This window comes from Mobula birostris, chromosome 24, assembly GCF_030028105.1.
Source record: "Mobula birostris isolate sMobBir1 chromosome 24, sMobBir1.hap1, whole genome shotgun sequence".
In the NCBI taxonomy this organism is placed as follows: Eukaryota; Metazoa; Chordata; class Chondrichthyes; order Myliobatiformes; family Myliobatidae; genus Mobula; species Mobula birostris.
Genome location: NC_092393.1, coordinates 43,662,801 through 43,680,273, shown reverse-complemented (window position 1 = coordinate 43,680,273; position 17,473 = coordinate 43,662,801). Strand labels below are relative to the sequence as shown.

General features: G+C 40.6%; 1 protein-coding gene across 3 annotated transcripts in view; it reads left to right on the top strand.

Annotated features, from left to right (window-relative positions):
- The first annotated feature begins 4,596 nt into the window (after positions 1-4,596).
- wipi1 (WD repeat domain, phosphoinositide interacting 1) overlaps positions 4,597-17,473 on the top strand; it is a 111,468-nt gene continuing 98,591 nt past the window's right edge. For all 3 annotated transcript variants that reach the window (XM_072242608.1, XM_072242606.1, XM_072242607.1), the window contains exons 1-2: positions 4,597-4,780; positions 17,361-17,443. In XM_072242608.1, coding sequence (XP_072098709.1) covers positions 4,707-4,780; positions 17,361-17,443 — 157 coding nt within the window. In that variant the 5' untranslated portion in view covers positions 4,597-4,706. The remainder of the gene's footprint in view (positions 4,781-17,360; positions 17,444-17,473) is intronic.

The window sequence follows — 17,473 nt, the reverse complement described above, 5'->3', positions numbered from 1 at the left end:
CTTCAAGACCTGAACCTCTGTACCTCCCTCTGCAACTAGAAACTTAACTTCCTCGTCAGCAGGCCTCAATCAGTGAATAGGATTGTGGAACACAGAAGTGACGTGATGTGATAGTTCCTGAAAAAAAGAAACGGAAATTTTAAATCAAGTGCTGACGTATCCCATAAATAATAAATTTGTATGGACAAGATCCAGACAGAATTGCAAAACACAAGACTAATGATATCTTGTTTTGATTAAAATATAAACTGACCAACCTGCTCAAACAAGAAATGTCTGACCACAAAGCAGTTGGATGATATCCCTATACTTATCACTTTTTGGATCAGTAGGTGAAATCAGTTGCACTGATGAATCTAATAGTTTTCATATGCTGTATCATGACATTTCATTCTGTCATTAGCAGCAGTGTCAATGGAAGAGGGGAGAGTGGGGGAAAGATAAAAAGTAACTGCTTCTCTTGAGAGTTAGCTGAAGAGAAAGGTACAGTGGTGTTAGAAAGTTTATGAACCCTGTAGAATTTCCTCTATTTCTGCATAAATATGACCTAAAGTGTAATCAGATCTTCACTTAAGTCCTAAAACTAGAAAAAGAGAACCCAAATAATTAACACAAAACGTTATACTTGTTCATTTATTTATTGAAAAAACGTATCAAATGTTACATTTGTTGGGAAAAGTACGTAAACCTTTGCTTTCAGTGATATGACACCCTTGTACAGCAATAACTTCAACCAAGCATATCTGGTAACTGTTGATCCATCCTGCACATTGGCTTGGAGGACTTTTAGGTCACTCCTCCTTACAAAAATGTTTCAACTCTGGGATGTTGGTGGGCTTCATTGCATGAACTGCTTGCTTCAGGTCTTTCCACAACATTTCTATAGGATTATGGTCAGGACTTTGACTCAGCCATTCCAAAACACAAATTTTCTTCTTTTTAAACTATTCTGTTGTTGATTTACTTTTGTCTTTCAGATCATTGTCTTGTTGTATTATCCAACTTCTGTTAAGCTTCAGGTGATGGACCGCTACCCTGGCATTCTTCTGTAAAATGTTTTGATACAAATTTGAATTCATTGTTCCCTCAATGATTGCAAATTGTCCAGGCCATGAGACAGCAAAGCAACCCCAACCATAATGCTTCACAGTTGGGATGAGGCTTTGGTGTTGGTGTGTGGTACCCTTTATCTTCCAAACACAGCAATGGCAAAACTTTCAACGTTTGTCTCATTTGTCCACAGAATATTGTCCCAGAAATGTTGTGGAACACCCAGGTGGTCTTTTGCAAACTGGAGATGTGCAGCAATATTTCTGGAGAGTAGTGGATTCCTCCATGGTGATCTTCCATGAACACCATTCTTATTTAGTGTTTTTCTTATAATGGACACATGGGCAGACACTTTAGCAAGTTCTAGAGATTTCTGCAGGTCTTTTGCTGTTACCCTTGGGTTCTTTTTTACCTCCTTCATCATTGCACATTGTGCTCTTGGTGTGATCTTTGCGGGATGCCCATTCCGAGGGATAGTAGCCACAGTACTGAGTTTCCTTCATTTGTAGTCAACTTCTCTTCCTGTGGACTGATGAACACTCAGGTCTTTAGAAATGCTTTTGTAGCCTTTTTCAGCTTCAAGCATCTCCACAATTCTTCTAAGGTCCTCTGAAAGTTGTTTTGATCGAGGCATGGTGCAAAAAAACTGATCTTTCTTGAGAAGAGCAGGCTCTGTCAGTAACATGACTTTGTCTTTTTTATAGGGTGGGGCACCTCTACAACCCACACCTCCAATCTCATCTTATTGATTGGAGCACCTGACTCCAAATAACTTTTGTAGAAGGTATTACCCCAGAGGTTCACATACTTTTTCCAACAAATACATGTAATATTGGATTAGTTTTCTCAATAAAATATTGTTAATACTCAATGAAATAAATATACTGTACTGTGTGGGCATGTGGCCAAATGGTTAAGGTATTCGACTAGTGATCTTAAGGTCATGAGTTCGAACCCCAGCTGAGGCAGCGTGTTGTGTCCTTGAGCAAGGCACTTAACCACACAGTGCTCTGCGATGACACTGGTGCCAAGCTGTATGGGTCCTAATGCCCTTCCCTTGGACAACATTGGTGTCGTGGAGAGGGGAGACTTGCAGCATGGGCAACCGCTGATCTTCCATACAACCTTGCCCAGGCCTGCGCCCTGGAGAGTGAAGACTTTCCAGGCACAGATCCATGGTCTCGCAAGACTAACGGATGCCTTTAATTACTGTTCTTAATGAACAAGTATAATGTTTTTGGATTATTAATTTAATTGGGTGTTCTTTATCTAGTTTTAGGACTTACACCAAGATCTGATCACATTTTAGGCCATATTTATGCAGAAATAGCGAAAATTCTACAAGGTTCACAAACTTTCTAGCACCACTGTATTTTAAAAGGATCATCTTCTGCTTGGTAAGATGTGACAAGTTATTTGTCACAAGGATTAGTGTAACATGGGGCAAAATCAAAGAGGCGATGAATACAGGGCAGAAAGTCCTATATTTAAATGCACACAGTATACAGAATAAGTAGCAGTGTTAGAGATTGGCAGGTATGACGTTGTGGGCATCACTGTGTCGTAGTTGAGAGAAAATCGCAGTTGGTGGATTACTATCTAAGGATAAACGTTGTATCAAAAGGACAGGCAGGGAGGCAGAAGGGGTCGGGTTGCCCATTTGATAAAAATTGAAGTCAAATCCTTAGAAAGGTGACATAGGATTGAAAGATGTAGAGTCCTTGTGGGCAGAGTTAGGAAATTGCATGGTTTAAAAAAAACCCTGATGGGAGTTATATACAGGCCTCTGCACAGTAACCAGGACAAGGGATACAAATTACAAATGGAGATAGGAAAGGTATGTAAAAAGGCAATGTTACAATAGTCATGGGGGATTTCAATATGCAGCTGTATTTGGAAAATCTGGTTGGTGATTGATCTCAAGAGAGGGGATTTGTAAAATGCATTTTAGAACAGCCTGTGGTTGAGCCCACTGGGAAAAAGGCAATTCTGGATTGGGTGTTTTGTATTGAACCAAGCTTGATTAGGGTTTTGTGTGTGTTACTCTGGATTTCTAAGATCTGCAGTTTATTAAATTTTACTCAATGTCCACTACCACCAGCAATGAATGGCACAGGAAATATTAACTCATCTGAAGGAGTCCATCACCTGACAATTTTTCTCTCTTATTTGAGTACGGCAAAGCGACTGTTTTCTCCACATCTCCTTTTCTCCTCCACCACCCTCGCCCTTTGGCACTGAACTTGCCCATGGGACAGTGGGAGAAGCATCACCTGCCCTGTTACCTCTCCCCCTCCCACCATTTGGACACTCAAACTGTCCTTCCAGATGAAGCCCAAGTTCATTTGCACTTCTTTCTGTTTAACGAACTGCATGAAGTGTTCTCAAAATGGTTCCCTCTACAATGGAAAATCCAAATGCAGATTGAGTGACTGTTTTGCAGAACATCTCTGTTTGATCCACAGGCATGACTTTGAACCTGATGAAGGGCCCCCATCAGTCCTGATGAAGCATCTTGGCCCGAAACGTCGACTATTTATTCCCCTCTCTTGATGCTGCCTGATCTGCTGGGTTCCTCCAGCATTTTGCATGTGTGATCCTGAGCTTTCAGTCCTCAGTCACTTTCCCTCCATCCAGCATCTCTTTTTTCTTTGGTCTTCTAGATTGTTCTTTGGTGTAAAACCAAGGACTGCGCATCATCTTCCGTTAGGACTTTATACTGAATTTAACATTTTCCACTAATTGCTCAATCCACCACATCCCTCCCCACAGATGAGGCTGGACTTCCATGTTCCAGTTTGGCTGCTCTTCCCATTCTGTCTCTTAATCTCCTCCACCTCTCTGCAAATTAACACGCAAGTTTTCTCACAATTCCCGCTCTAAAGAAGTGTCCTTACCCAGGAAGGTTGACACCATTTCTCTCCTCGCTGATGCTACTTAACCTGCAGTTACCGGTACAGGTTTATTCGTCAATGTAGCGAGGCTGAGTGAAAAGCCTTTGCTTAATGTGCCCTGCAGTCAGATCATACCATACATAAATACATGAAAGTAGTACAAAGAAAACAGGACGCAGAATGTAGACGATTTTCAATATTATTGTATTTTTAATATTAAATATAAATAGAGCAAAAACAGTTGGCGCGTGTTGCTTCATTTATATTTAATATTAAAAATACTTACACATTTGCCATTTAATCTCCCATGCCTTCTCTATTATATACCTACTCCTTAGATTTTCCTACCTCACTTAATCTGCATTTTAAAATTCTCAAAACTTTGAAAGGCCTTGGACTTTAAACTTGCATCCACAGGTACTGCCTGCGATGTGGCACCATTCAGATGTCAGCATGCGAAGTGTTTTACTTTTAGATATGAATTAAGGTTTGATAGACGTGCAGCCCGTCCATAGACCAAATTGTTCTTGGAGCAACGTCGGGAACTGGGGTGGGAAAACAGCCAATCAACTTCGGCCCTGCTGGAGGGGGCGGGACAATCTCCGTCATGTTTTCGACGTCAGAATTGTCATCGTCCAATGGGAATGGGCTGTGACGTCATCCCTTGACAGCTGTTCCATGGCGAGTGATCGGGAGTCGCAGGTCGCCACTCGGAACGGGCGCTGAGCCAGCGGGAGCGGGGTCGGATGTGGAGCGCTGAGGATGAGCCAAAGTGATGCTGGCGGAGAGGGAGCCTCCATTGCCCCTCTCTGCGCCTCCTTCAATCAGGATTGCACGTAAGAAATTGGCTGCCTCTCGTACTCGGCTTTTTCCAGTCCTTAATGTGTACAAATAGTTTCTCCCACCGCATCGGGACTGGTTATCATCTCTCCGATAGGAAGGGGTGGGGAATGCCTGAGAGCCGGACTGTCAGCAGGCCTGCTTTGGGATCTTACTATGTAATTTACCGTTGGAAGTAAGGGTCAGTTTTCAAAACTATCCAGGTCATGGCACGCTTTCTCTGTAGTAACCCAGTTTTGAAATCAGTTTGCATTAATTAATATATGGCTTTCTGTTATGTAAAATAACATTTAAGTGACTTTTACTACTTAAATTTGCTTTGGGTAACTCCATAAAGTCAAAATTTCAGACTGTGTAATCTCAGAAGTTTACAGTTGACATAAGTCCTATAATAAATGCTCAAAATACACGTATAAAAGTGAAAATATAACCTTGTTAAAGATGATCTCAGCAGATGTTCTTATTCATCTTGGATATTACCTCATTATTTTACCTGTGGGGAACAATTCTGATTAAATCAAAGTCATCACACCAACATCTTTGTATTGAAAGTGGAGTAGGCCCTCTTCCTTCCTTTGCAGATTTTACTGGTGTACTGTTGTATTGAGTCTGGTCCTAAGGTCATACGATCAGAATCAGATTCATCATCACTGACTTGTATGTTGTGAAATCTGTTGTGTGGTGCAGCAGTACCATGCAAAACACAGCATTACTACAACCTACAAACTTAAATAAATAGTGCAAAAAAAAAGGAAATGCAGTGTTCATGGACCATTAAGAAAACTGACGATGAAGTGGAAGAAACAGTTACTTAAAAATTTGTTTTGTTTTCCAAAGTCAATTGAAAGTAAAATCAGAAAATGCCAGAGACATTCAGCAAGTCGGTTGTGGAGACATAAACAGGGTTGATGCTTCGGGTCAATGGCTCTTCTGAATTTTTTTGATTTTTTTAATGTCAGGTTTTTACTTTTCACAGGTGTTTTGCTATTCAGTGATTTTCAATAGAGGTCATGGTGCTTAGGAATGGAATCGAGGATGACTTCTGTCATTTACCACTAACTTACAGTTGTGTTTTTAATATTTCAGTATTATTTGAGTAATGTAGGTATGTTGTTTGATTAAGCATTCTTTGTTAAAATAGTTCTTTACAGGTTATATGTTAAAGTATGTGAATGGCATACAGAACATCATCACGCCACCACACCATATGTCCACGCCTTGCGAAAGTAAATTTAAATGAAGCATGCACATTTGTCCCAGTCTCCCCGTGTTTTTCTTTTGATTAGTTTGGAGTTACAGAACATAACTGTGGTGATAATCATAAATGATGTGCTCGATTGCACAAGAAATAACTGTATATATTATACTCAGGAAATTGAGCAGTATTTTGAAGCAAATGATATAGACAATGAAAGCGAGTGCCAGTTTTGCTAAATGCTTTGGGTAGACAGGCATGTAGTTTGCGTAGAAGTTTAACTATTCCGACCAAACCAGCCGAAATGAGCTTTGTTAATATTGTGAAAGTAATGCGGGAATAATTAGAGAGTCCATTTCAGCTTATGGGAATGAATTGAAGTTGTCTGAGTGTTGCCAGTTCAGTAGTGAGCTTATTGACACACTGTGAGATCATTTAGTTTGTGGAATTTTACAAGAAAGAATTCAAAAACGGCTCCTAACTGAAGCACAAATCACACTTAAAACAGCAGTTGAAACCAGCCTGGCTGCAGAAATTGTGTTAATATTGTGATCACATAGACCAGACCAATGCAGATTTAAAGGCGAAACCTGCAGAAAATGCAACAAAGGAGGACACATATAAAAAACATGTCGGGCAGACAAAAGTAAATGGACTGCACAGGGAAGAGCAAAACCTAAAAAGTCAAGTTGCAGTTTCAAGAAGAGCACTAACCTGCATGTTGTTGATGAACAATCTGATAATGATGAGAGTAGCACAAGAATGAGAGGCCTAGAGATTTATACGTGAAAGTTAACAACAGAGAAGCAAATTGGTTACACAAGAAGTGAACAACAAATTAATTAAAGTGGAATTGGGCATAGGCTCAGCTGTTTCAGTCATTCCACAAAATGAGTTTGAACGGCATTTCAAAGATACTGAGCCTGCAGATATCCAACTAAGAATTTATACTGGAGAAAAGATAACTGCCATGGGAATGGCATTGGTAATAGTGAAATACAACAACCAACAAGTCACATTGGGCGTGTATTTGGTAAAAACAGGAGGGCCAGCATTGTGAGGTCATCATTGGCTGAGACGGCTGCAACTTGATTGGAGATACATCCACCATTTGCATACCACATCCCCTTCAGTAGAATCAACCAAAAACGAATTAAGAAAGGTACTGGATGATGCCACAGTACCGTTCAAGGATGGCATTAGAAAATTCAAGCATATAAAGGATAAAATAATGTTAAATGAAAATGCCACACTCAAGTTCACAAAGCCCATCTGTTTCCTTATACCATCCATGCTAAAGTAGCCAGTGAGCATGATCACATGGAGGCTGAAGGAATTAGTTCCAAGGTTGAGTGGAGCCCATGGGCAACACCAGTGATCTCAGTAGCCAAGAAGATGGGTCTGTCAGGATTTGTGGTGATTTTAAGGTCACCATCAACCCAGTACTGAGCGTATCCTGGGTAAATACGCTCTACCCAGGATAGAGAATATCTTTGCAAACCTTTTTGGAGCAAAGCACTTCTGCAAAGTGGACTTAGCTGAGGCCTACCGACAGATGGAGATGGAAGAAAAGTCCAAAGTGTTTCTCACCATAAATTCTCACAAAGGGCTTTATCGCTATAACAGGCCTATTTTTGGAGTAGCATTGCACCTGCACTCTGGCAGAAAGCTCTGGACCTAGTACTGCAAGGCTGCCCAGGCACTCAGTGTTACTTGGATAACATCAATGTTATTGGTAAGGATGACGAGGCATGTCCAGAATCTCAAGTCAGTGTTAAAAAGATGAGAAGATTATGGGCTCAGATCACAATGCAACAGGTATTGTTTCGTCAAACCAAGCATCACTTACTGTGCTCACACTATTAATGAACAAGGATTACCCAAGTGTGCTGAGAAAATTCAAGCAGTGGTGGATGTCCAAGGCCAAAGGACATGTCACAGTTGTGGTCGTCTTTAGGATTTGTCAGTTATTATAACTGGTTGCTGCCAAACCTGGCTATGTGCTCCAACCCTTGAGCTCATTACTACAGACAGGGAAGAAATGGCAATGGACAAACCAGTGTAAGATGGTTTTCGAAAAGGTAAAGGAAATGGTGACATCAGGTACTGTACTCACACATTATAATCTACATCATCCAGTGAAGCTTGCCAATGATGCTTCGCCTTATGGCATAGGTACAATCATATCACATTTCAGAGTCGTAGAAAAGTACAGCAGAGAAACAGGCTCTTCAGCCAATCTAGTCCGACTGGACCATTTAAACCGTCTGGTCCCATCAACCTGCACCCGGACCATATCACTCTGTACCCCTCCCATCAATGTACTTATCCAAATGTAGTGCCCTGGTAAAGGTTTCCCTGCTAATGTTGTAGGGTATTTCATGTAACGGTCTTTCTGTAGAAACAGTGTATTCTGCCGGCAGTGTTTAGGTTAAAGATCAGGGTTGCTTAGAAATATGTGTTATCCAGTCAGGAGAGTGGAACTGGTTCTGGAGAATGCTGGGGGAACAGTTTTTCTGACGAACATTGAGGTGGATTGAGGTCTTTGTTCAGTGGGAGATGGAGAGAGAAGGAGCTCGAGAGAACTGGCCATAGGATTCAACCTGGCAGGAACGTGCGATCCAGTGGAGCCCAGGGTTGTATGCAGTGTACAATCTGTTATTTTTTGCTGACAGGCGACTGCTGGGGCAGCAAGTCACACAGCATTCACACAAACCGGGGTTTGGGTAGGCGAGACATTCCAACATCACGGATTTGGCGGGATCAAAGTTATATACACCCTAGACATACGAAGCCTGTGAAAGGCAGGTTTCTCGGTGTGCAGCCCAGTGGCTGTTAGCGAGAGGCTAATGAGACGCATTTCCAGAGACACCCAGTAAAAAGGGGTTTCACAAACTTCTCTTAAATTTTGAAATCAACTCGCATGCACCACTTGCACTGGCAACTTGGTTCTCTGAATGAAAGAGCTTCCCCTCATGTTCCCCTTAAACTTTTCACCTTTCATCTTTAACCCGGTGGAAAAAGCCTGCTTGTATTTACCCTACCTATACACTTCATAATTTTGTATACCTCTATCAAATCTCCCCTCAGTCTTCTACGTTCCAAGAAAGAAAGACCTAATCTCTTCAGTCCTTCCTTATAGTTCAGGTCCTCCAGCCCTGGCAACATCCTTGTAAATTTTCTCTGTACTCTTTCAACCTTATTTACGTCTTTCCTGTAGGTAGGTGACCAAAACTGCACACAGTATTCCAAATTTGGCCTCACCAGTATCTTATACAACTTCAAAGTAACATTCCATCTCTTGTACTCAATACTTTGATTTATGATCATTAGGTGCAAAATGTTCCCCTACACAAACTTCTGTCGCCTGCCCTGTCTCATTCTCTAATGGGAGATCAGGTATCACACTCTCTCTCATTGGAACTTCTACTTGATAAGACTGCTGAATGGATCCTGATCCGGATCTGGGCCGTACCCTCCAAATATCCGGACCTGCCTCTCGGTTTTGTTTGCACTACCTTACTTCCCATTTTTCTATTTTCTATTTATGATTTATAATTTAAATTTTTAATATTTACTAATTTTAACTATTTTTAATATCTTTAATATTTAATATTTGTAATCCAGGGAGTGTGAAGCACAGAACCAAATATCACTGTGATGATTGTACATCCTATTACCAATTGTTTGGTGACAATAAAGTATAAAGTACTAACTGATCAAAGAAACTTTCCTGAGCACATTTAACAAACTCTATTCCATCTAGTCCTTTTGCATAATAGAAGTTCCAGTCAGTATGTGGAAAAGTAAAATCACCTATTGACAAGATGGTACCAATGACTAACATGACTAACGGCAATGTCCCGCAGACAGGTCACAAAACTACTACCTTCTTCTCCTCCTCCTCCTCTTCTAAATACAATTATACTACTAATCTGTATACAAATAGAGCCTGTAATTTACATTTTGATAATGTATTTTTGGGATAATTGAGTGATCTGGCTCCTTTGTTGTCACCGAGAGAGTTTGGCACTGATTAACGAGGACGAGAGCAGAAGCCAAATGAGTGTTTGGAGCTATCTGCCTGCATTTGACTGGTCTCCCTCTCCCTCTTACTTGTTGCTGCCAAAGGAAGGTGCAGGAGTCTTGAGTCTTGGGCAAGTTTGATCGGTATAGTTTGTAGAATGGACTCTTTTTATTAGAGGTATCTGCAGTTTATCTTGTATGTGTTTCTGGTTACTCTTCTTTTAGTTACTATTTTGCGTGATTTTGATTGGGATGGACCTGCTCTGCAATCAACAAATGACACAACGTCAAATTCGAATGGTTCTATTTTAATATCAGAGAATGTATACAGCATACAACCTGAAATTCTTGCTCTTCACAAGCATCCGCAAAAGCAGAAGAGAACCCCAAAGAATGAATGACAGAAAATAGTTAGAACCCCAAACCCCTTACTCCCGGCTGCTACGCACAAGCAGCAGCAAAGCATTAACCTCCCACCCTCCTTTCCCACCCATTTCTGAACATTGCTAGACTGCGTCAAGGACTCTGCCGTTTGACGTCTAATATTCTGTCTGTTATTTGCCGTTTGCACGATTTATTCCTTTTTGCTCGTTGGGTTCTCAATGTTTTATTGAACATAGAACATAGAATAGTGCAGCACAGTACAGTTCCTTCGGCGCACACTGTTGCGCTGACCCTTAACCCCTGCCTCCCATATAACCCCCACCTTAAATTCCTCCATATACCTTTGAACAGGTTCCATGGTGTTTCTTGGTTTCTTGGCTGTCTGCAGGAAGATGATTTTCAGGGTTGCATGCTGTACACATAATTGGATAATAAATGTACTTTGAATCTTTGAGTATGATTTGGGGTGTGTAATGTTTCAACCAGTAGTTGTATGGGAAAGAGTTTACCCTTATTACTGATCATCGACCATTAGTGTCCATTTTCAATCCACAGAAGCGTGTTCCACTAACAGCAGCAGCAGAAATGCAGAGGTGGGCTCTGTGCCTTGGAGGACACAATTGCAAGATCAAATTCCGGGTGACAACTAATCACGTGCTGATGAATTGTCCTGTTTACCCTTGGAAATGCCTGAAAAATTTATAAAAGGGGACCCTTCTCTTGACGTATTCTCCCTAAAGCAAATCAAAATTCTCTCTCTATATTGGCAGAGATGATCCAAAGGAAAACTATAAAAGACCCCATACTGTCTCAGGCCTACATGGCCGCTCAAAATGGCTGGAATATACGGAGAAATTCCTGCTCTCCCATTTTTACCAGTACTGGGGTGAAATTGCGTTTGATGGGAATTGCCTTATGAGGGGATTGAGAGTTGTTGTACCATCCAAGCTGAGACCTGGAGTGCTGAAGGAGCTACAGGCATGGACAAAATGAAAGCATTGGCTTGAAGCTTTGTCTGGTGGCCTGGGATAGATCAGCAGATCGAGCAGCTGGCCATGCACTGCTTGGGATGCCAACACGTCCAGAAGATGCCAAGAGCAGTGCTTCCCCATTCCTGGGAATAGCCTGCATTGCTCTGGCAGAGTGACTCGTGACTCTTCTTCCCACGCCACCCCCCACCCAGTCAGGACAGATGTTATCCATAACGGTAAGCGATTAAATCTTTAGGCCTGAATTTAAAATTTACTATGCTGTGGATGTCTATATAGTAGCTGTGTTAGGTAGATTGACAGACAGATAATATATTATATATCTATCGAATAGACGCTGAAAGGTTGTGTTCCATGACGATCTCTCTCACCAAAACCCTTCTTGGACTTAAAAAAGCAAGGAGGGGTGTTGTGTATTTAATATTTCAGTGATACTGGAATAATGTCAATATTTTGTTTATATAACCTTACAGGTTATATGTGAAAGTACGTGAATGGCGTACATCATCACACCACCATGTCACGTGTGCGTGAAAAAATAAAGCCTATACGTTTGTCCCGGTCTCCCCATGTTTTTCTTTCGATTAGTTTTAGAGTTACAAAACATAACACTCACCAATCCTTACCCCCCCCCCATTCTTCACCTAATTACTTCAGCTGACTGCAAACTAGAGGAAATCTTATTCCCCTGTAGATGTGAGAAACCCAAGGAAGGAACAGGCTCCAAAGGCCTCTGTTCAAAATAAAAGTTCACTGCTAATTTACTGCAGTACTTTTCAGTCACAGCACATATTCTTGGATAAATGGTCCTATTGATTTTAATCTTTAATGCACAAAAATATTCTCGAGTAGAATATTTCAAAATTTGAAGCTCTGTGAATTCAAAAATTTCTGATTGTAGGCCCAAGTGGCTGTCTTTATTAACAGTGAGAGAGATTGAAAAATGATCTTGTGCTTTCCCAACATGTATGACAAATAAGCTCTTCTTGGGCTTCCAGCCGGGTATAAGTATTGAATATAATTGATGTTTTGATGACAAACTCCGCCATCTTCATCAGGATGAATTCCTGATGAAGACGGTAGAGTTTGTAATCAAAACGTTGGTTATAATCAATACCTGTACCCAGCTGGAAGCCCACGAAGAGTTTATTAGTGAGAGGGATTGTCATGGGACACAATCTTTCAACATCTATAAAAATTTTATACATAATATGTGATGACGTTATACAAAAGACCATAGAATATAGGAACAGAATCAGGCCATTTGGTTCATTGAGCCTGCTCCACCATTCAATCATTTTCGCATTGTTGTCATTTCCAGAGGAATGTAGGCCAGTTCCACCTTTTCCATTGAATGAACCTCTATTGCATCCCCTCAATGTTCTTCCTTTAGTAAGAATCAGAACTCTACATATAAACCAAGCTCTACATGTTGTTATATCACTGTAGCATGTCTTTATCGCTCAGATCTACTCAGAATGGTGGATTTATCAATACGTGACCAGGAAAAGCTCAGCAATTAAACATGGATTTGAGCACTGATAACCCCAGAATTATCCTGGTGGAGTAAAAATCATTTACATTAAGTGCTATTGCTTTCCATCGCCTTGTGTTATGTGAACACCTCAGGCAGACAGTAGATATGCCCAGTGTTGCTACAGAGACTGAACTATGGCAAATATTTAGTTTTGATGCATCAGGACTTTTATTCGAAGAGCCAACAGTCCTCCCAGCAATATAACTTGTATTTATGTACGAGGCTTTTAACGCCTCAAAATGTTCCCCAAACTCATGGGGACACTTTCTTCATTTTTGACGTTTAATGTAACTGATAGATCTGGTTTTTATCAGAAATCTGTTTGAAACTGTCAAGTAGCTTACTCTGGCCACTTGGCCAGAGATTTTGGGCTGTCCTGTACACCACACAATCAACTGTATGATTCAACTTATCACAAGATTTTCAGCTGCCTTGTTGCATATTTTATTCGGCTGGATGGAAACTTAAATAATTTTTCACACTTGAACTTTTATTTATTTTTGATCCTGACCACATATCTGTAACTACAAATCAATTCATTTGGATCTCCTGAATGAAGTTGATATCTTCCAAACTCAGTATCCCTTTTCCACTATTTTCAACAAGAGTAACCCTCTTTCTTAAAAAGAAATTTTATATAATTTTGTTTCCTGCCATTCAGGATGGACACAACACTCATTTTGCTTTCCTGCTTTCCCAAGATTGAATATAGCAACATAGATCTTGTGACATCATTCTGGCATATCTTCCAGAAATGTGAAGAAGTAACACTAGGACATAGACTAGGACTACAGCACAATACAGGCTCTTCGGCCCACAATGTTGTGCCGACCTTTTAACGTACTCTAAAATCAATCTAACCCCTCCCTCCTACATAGCCCTCCGTTATTCTGTCATCCATGTGCCTACCTAAGGGGTTCTTAGATCTTCCTAATATATCTACCTCTCCCACCAACCCTGGCAGGGTGTTCCATGCACCCACCACTCTGTGCATGTAAAAAAATATTACCTCAGATATCCCTCCCCCCTCCCCCATACTTTCCTCCAATCAACTTAGAAACATGCTCTCTCATATTATCCGTTTCCATCCATGGGAAAACAAGTCTCTGGCTATCCACTCTCATCATCTTGTATACCTCTATCAAGTCTCCTCCCATCCTGCTTTGTTGCAAAGAACTAGTGGAGGCATTCACAAAATTTGTGTAAAAGAAATTTTAATGAGAACAGCAAAATCTATTAGAGGATTTTATTTTGAAGCAATACTAAACTTCAAGTTGTGTAATGTTTTTAAGAAGACATATGAAAGGAATAGACAAATAAGGCATTGATGTGGTGTATAAAGTATATTTTTAAGCAATGCTTTTTAATTTTGTATCCTCCTCATTCAGGTTATGATGAGAAGTGCTGAGCTAACAATTCTTAATAAAAAGGTTTTTAAACCATAAATGCATAAAGGTCCCTTGCCAATTCTATGTAAGACTTAAGGGCAGGAAAGGAATGGAGAATCACTGGAGGGTAGGGGAGATGTAGGGGGAAGGGGAAGTGGGAGATGAAGACAAGTGGAATCGTGGACATAGGAGGGGAGGAGGGAAGTTGATTTCCGAGTGTAAAGATCAGGACGGGATTCTGGAGGGGAATGGTTATTGTGAGGGGGAGGTTGTTGGGAGATGAGGGCAGTAGGTGGGGAGGAAGAGTATGGGAGGGGATGGAGAGAGGAGAGGGGAATTGGTGCAGGAGAATGGGGGAAGAGGAAGGCAATGTTCTGGAGAATGGGGAGGGGAAGTTGGCAATTGAGGATGGTAAAGGGGAGTGGAAGAGTGAGGAAAGGGGAGAAGGTGAAGCAATGTGGAGAATGGGCAAGGGAGTGAGAGATGAGGAAGGAATTGATGAGGTACCTGGGATAGGTTGGGGAAAGGGATTGAATATAGAGGGGATGCGTCATTGAAGGATGAGGAATGGGGAAGTAGGACAAGAAAATGTAGGTAGGTTGGAGAGAGCAAGGAGTGCAGTAGAAGTAAGAAGCAGCTTCTTTAGAAAGGGAAACAGACTTAAGACCATAAAATAGAGGAGTAGAATTAGGCCATTCAGCGCATCGAGTCTGTTCTGCCATTTCATAGCTGATCCATTTTTCCCCTCAGCCCCAATCTCCGGCCTTCCCTCCCTATCCCCCGCCCCCATAACCTTTCATGCCCTGATCAATGAAGAATCTATCAACCGCTGCCTTAAAGATACATAAAGACTCGGTCTCCGGTGGCCTCAGCAAATAATTCCACAGATTCATCGCTCTGTTAAGGCAGTGAATATCCCCATTAGAGTTGACTTTCATTTATTCACCTTTTGAAATCTGAAGGTTACTGTAGGTTGCAATACGATATAGACAGGATGCAGAGCAGGGCTGAGAAGTGGCATATAGAGTTCAACACAAACGTGTGAAATGATACACTTTTGAAGTTATCCATACTGGTTCAGGAGCCTGTTGGTAGAACTCTCCCCAGTGCTTCTGTAAAAGTTTGTCAAAGTTTTAGATGACATACCAAATCTGTACAAACTTCTGTGAAAATAGAGGAGCTGCTGTGCCTTCTTTGTCATGTCATTTACATGCTGGTCCTCTGATATGATAATGCCAAGGATTTTTTTTTGTAATTTATTTTTTATTGAAGTTCGTCATCAAACAAACATTTCCATAAGATGTACTTCAGGTTCTGTACATATATATCATATAGTCATATTTGTCACAAATCTCCACATATTTATCTGAGGTATACACTTTATAGAAAAGAGAGGAAAGAAAGAACAATCAAAAGAAGAAAACTATGTACAAAGTAGGCAGTGATCTTTTTTATTAAACAACATATTCATTGACTTGTGAGAATAAAATCAGGCCTATGAGGTGTTATGTAGTTAAACCATTTTTTCCCAGTATAAATCAAATTGTTCCGACTTATGATTAACAGATGCTGTTATCGTCTCCATTTTGTAAATGTCCATTGTAATTTCCATCCATACATTTAAAGTTAGGCTCTCCTGTGATAGCCATTTCCTGGTAAGGGTCTTTTTACCAGCCACCTGAAGTATATTCATTAAATATTTATCTCTTTTTTAACTATTCTTGAGGTATATACCCAAAATATATGGTCTTACTTTCTAAGGGTATTTCACATTTAAAGGTGTCTTGTAGGGCATTATGTGTCCCACTCCAATAGCCTTTGATAATGGAGCATTCCCAGAAAATATGATAATGGTTTGCATTTTGATTTCCACAATTTCTCCAGCAAACAGGGAGGTTACTATCATAATGGGATTTCTGAGAGGGTGTAATAAAATATCTTATCAAGTTTTTCCACCCGAACTCCCTCCATTTCTGTGAACTGGTACACTTGCATTGATACCTCCATATTATTGTCCATTCTTCCTCGGATATTATTATTCCTCCTTCCTTCTCCCATTTTGTTTTAATGTATGAAGTTCAATGTGTTTTAAGATTTGACAAACCCTTATACACACTTGAAATGATTCTACTACCATTGTCTGAATTATATGCTTTTCTAAATAGCTCTATCAAACATGTACTTGCCTTGGTTACATTTTTAACCATCCTATTAACATAGTCGCATCTGTAAATATCGATAAATATGCCAAGGATTTTAAAGTTACTGACCGTCTCCACCTCTGATCTCCTAATTGAACATACCTACATGAAGTGTGGTTGCAGGAAAGCAGCATCCCTCACCAGGGGCCCCCACCACCCAGGACATGCTCTCTTCTCGCTTCTGCCATCAGGAAGAAAGGACAGGAGCCTCGGGACTCTCAACACCAGGTTTGGAAACAGCTACTACCTCTCGACCATCAGGTTCTTGAACCAGTGGGGATAACTTCACTCACCTTCACTTGCCCCGTCGCTGAACTGTTCCCACAACCAATGGCTCCCTTTCAAGGACACTTGATCTCATGTTCTCAATAATTATTGTTGCTTATTTATTTATTATTATTATTTCTTCTTTTTGTATTTGTACAGTTTGTCTTTGTACCCTAGTTGGGCGGTCTTTTATTGATTCTGTTATGGTTATTATTCTATAGTCTTATTGAGTATGCCCACGAGAAAATGAATATCCATATTGTATATGGTGATACGTATGTACTTTGATAACAAATTTACTTTGAACCTTCACCTTTTAATTAGGACTGGCTCGTGGACTCCTGGTTTCTTGCTCCTGTAGTCAATAATCAGTTTATTGGTTTTGCTGACATTGAGTGAGATGTTGTTGCTGTTCAAATAGATTTTCAATCTCCCTCCTATATGCCAATTCATCACCACCTTTGATGTGGCTAACAGTAATGTTGCCTGCAAACTTGTATATTACATTGGAGCTGTACTTAGCCATACAGTCATCAGTATGAGAGAGTAGAGTTCTGTGTAATAAGGATTCTTGTTTTTTTTCCCGTAGGTCTTTGGCAGTCGGTACAAGCTCTGGTTATAAGCTTTTCTCCCTGGCTTCAGTGGACAGATTAGAAGAAATCTACAGATGCAGTGAGTCTCAGCTTCTTTAATTCTATTTAG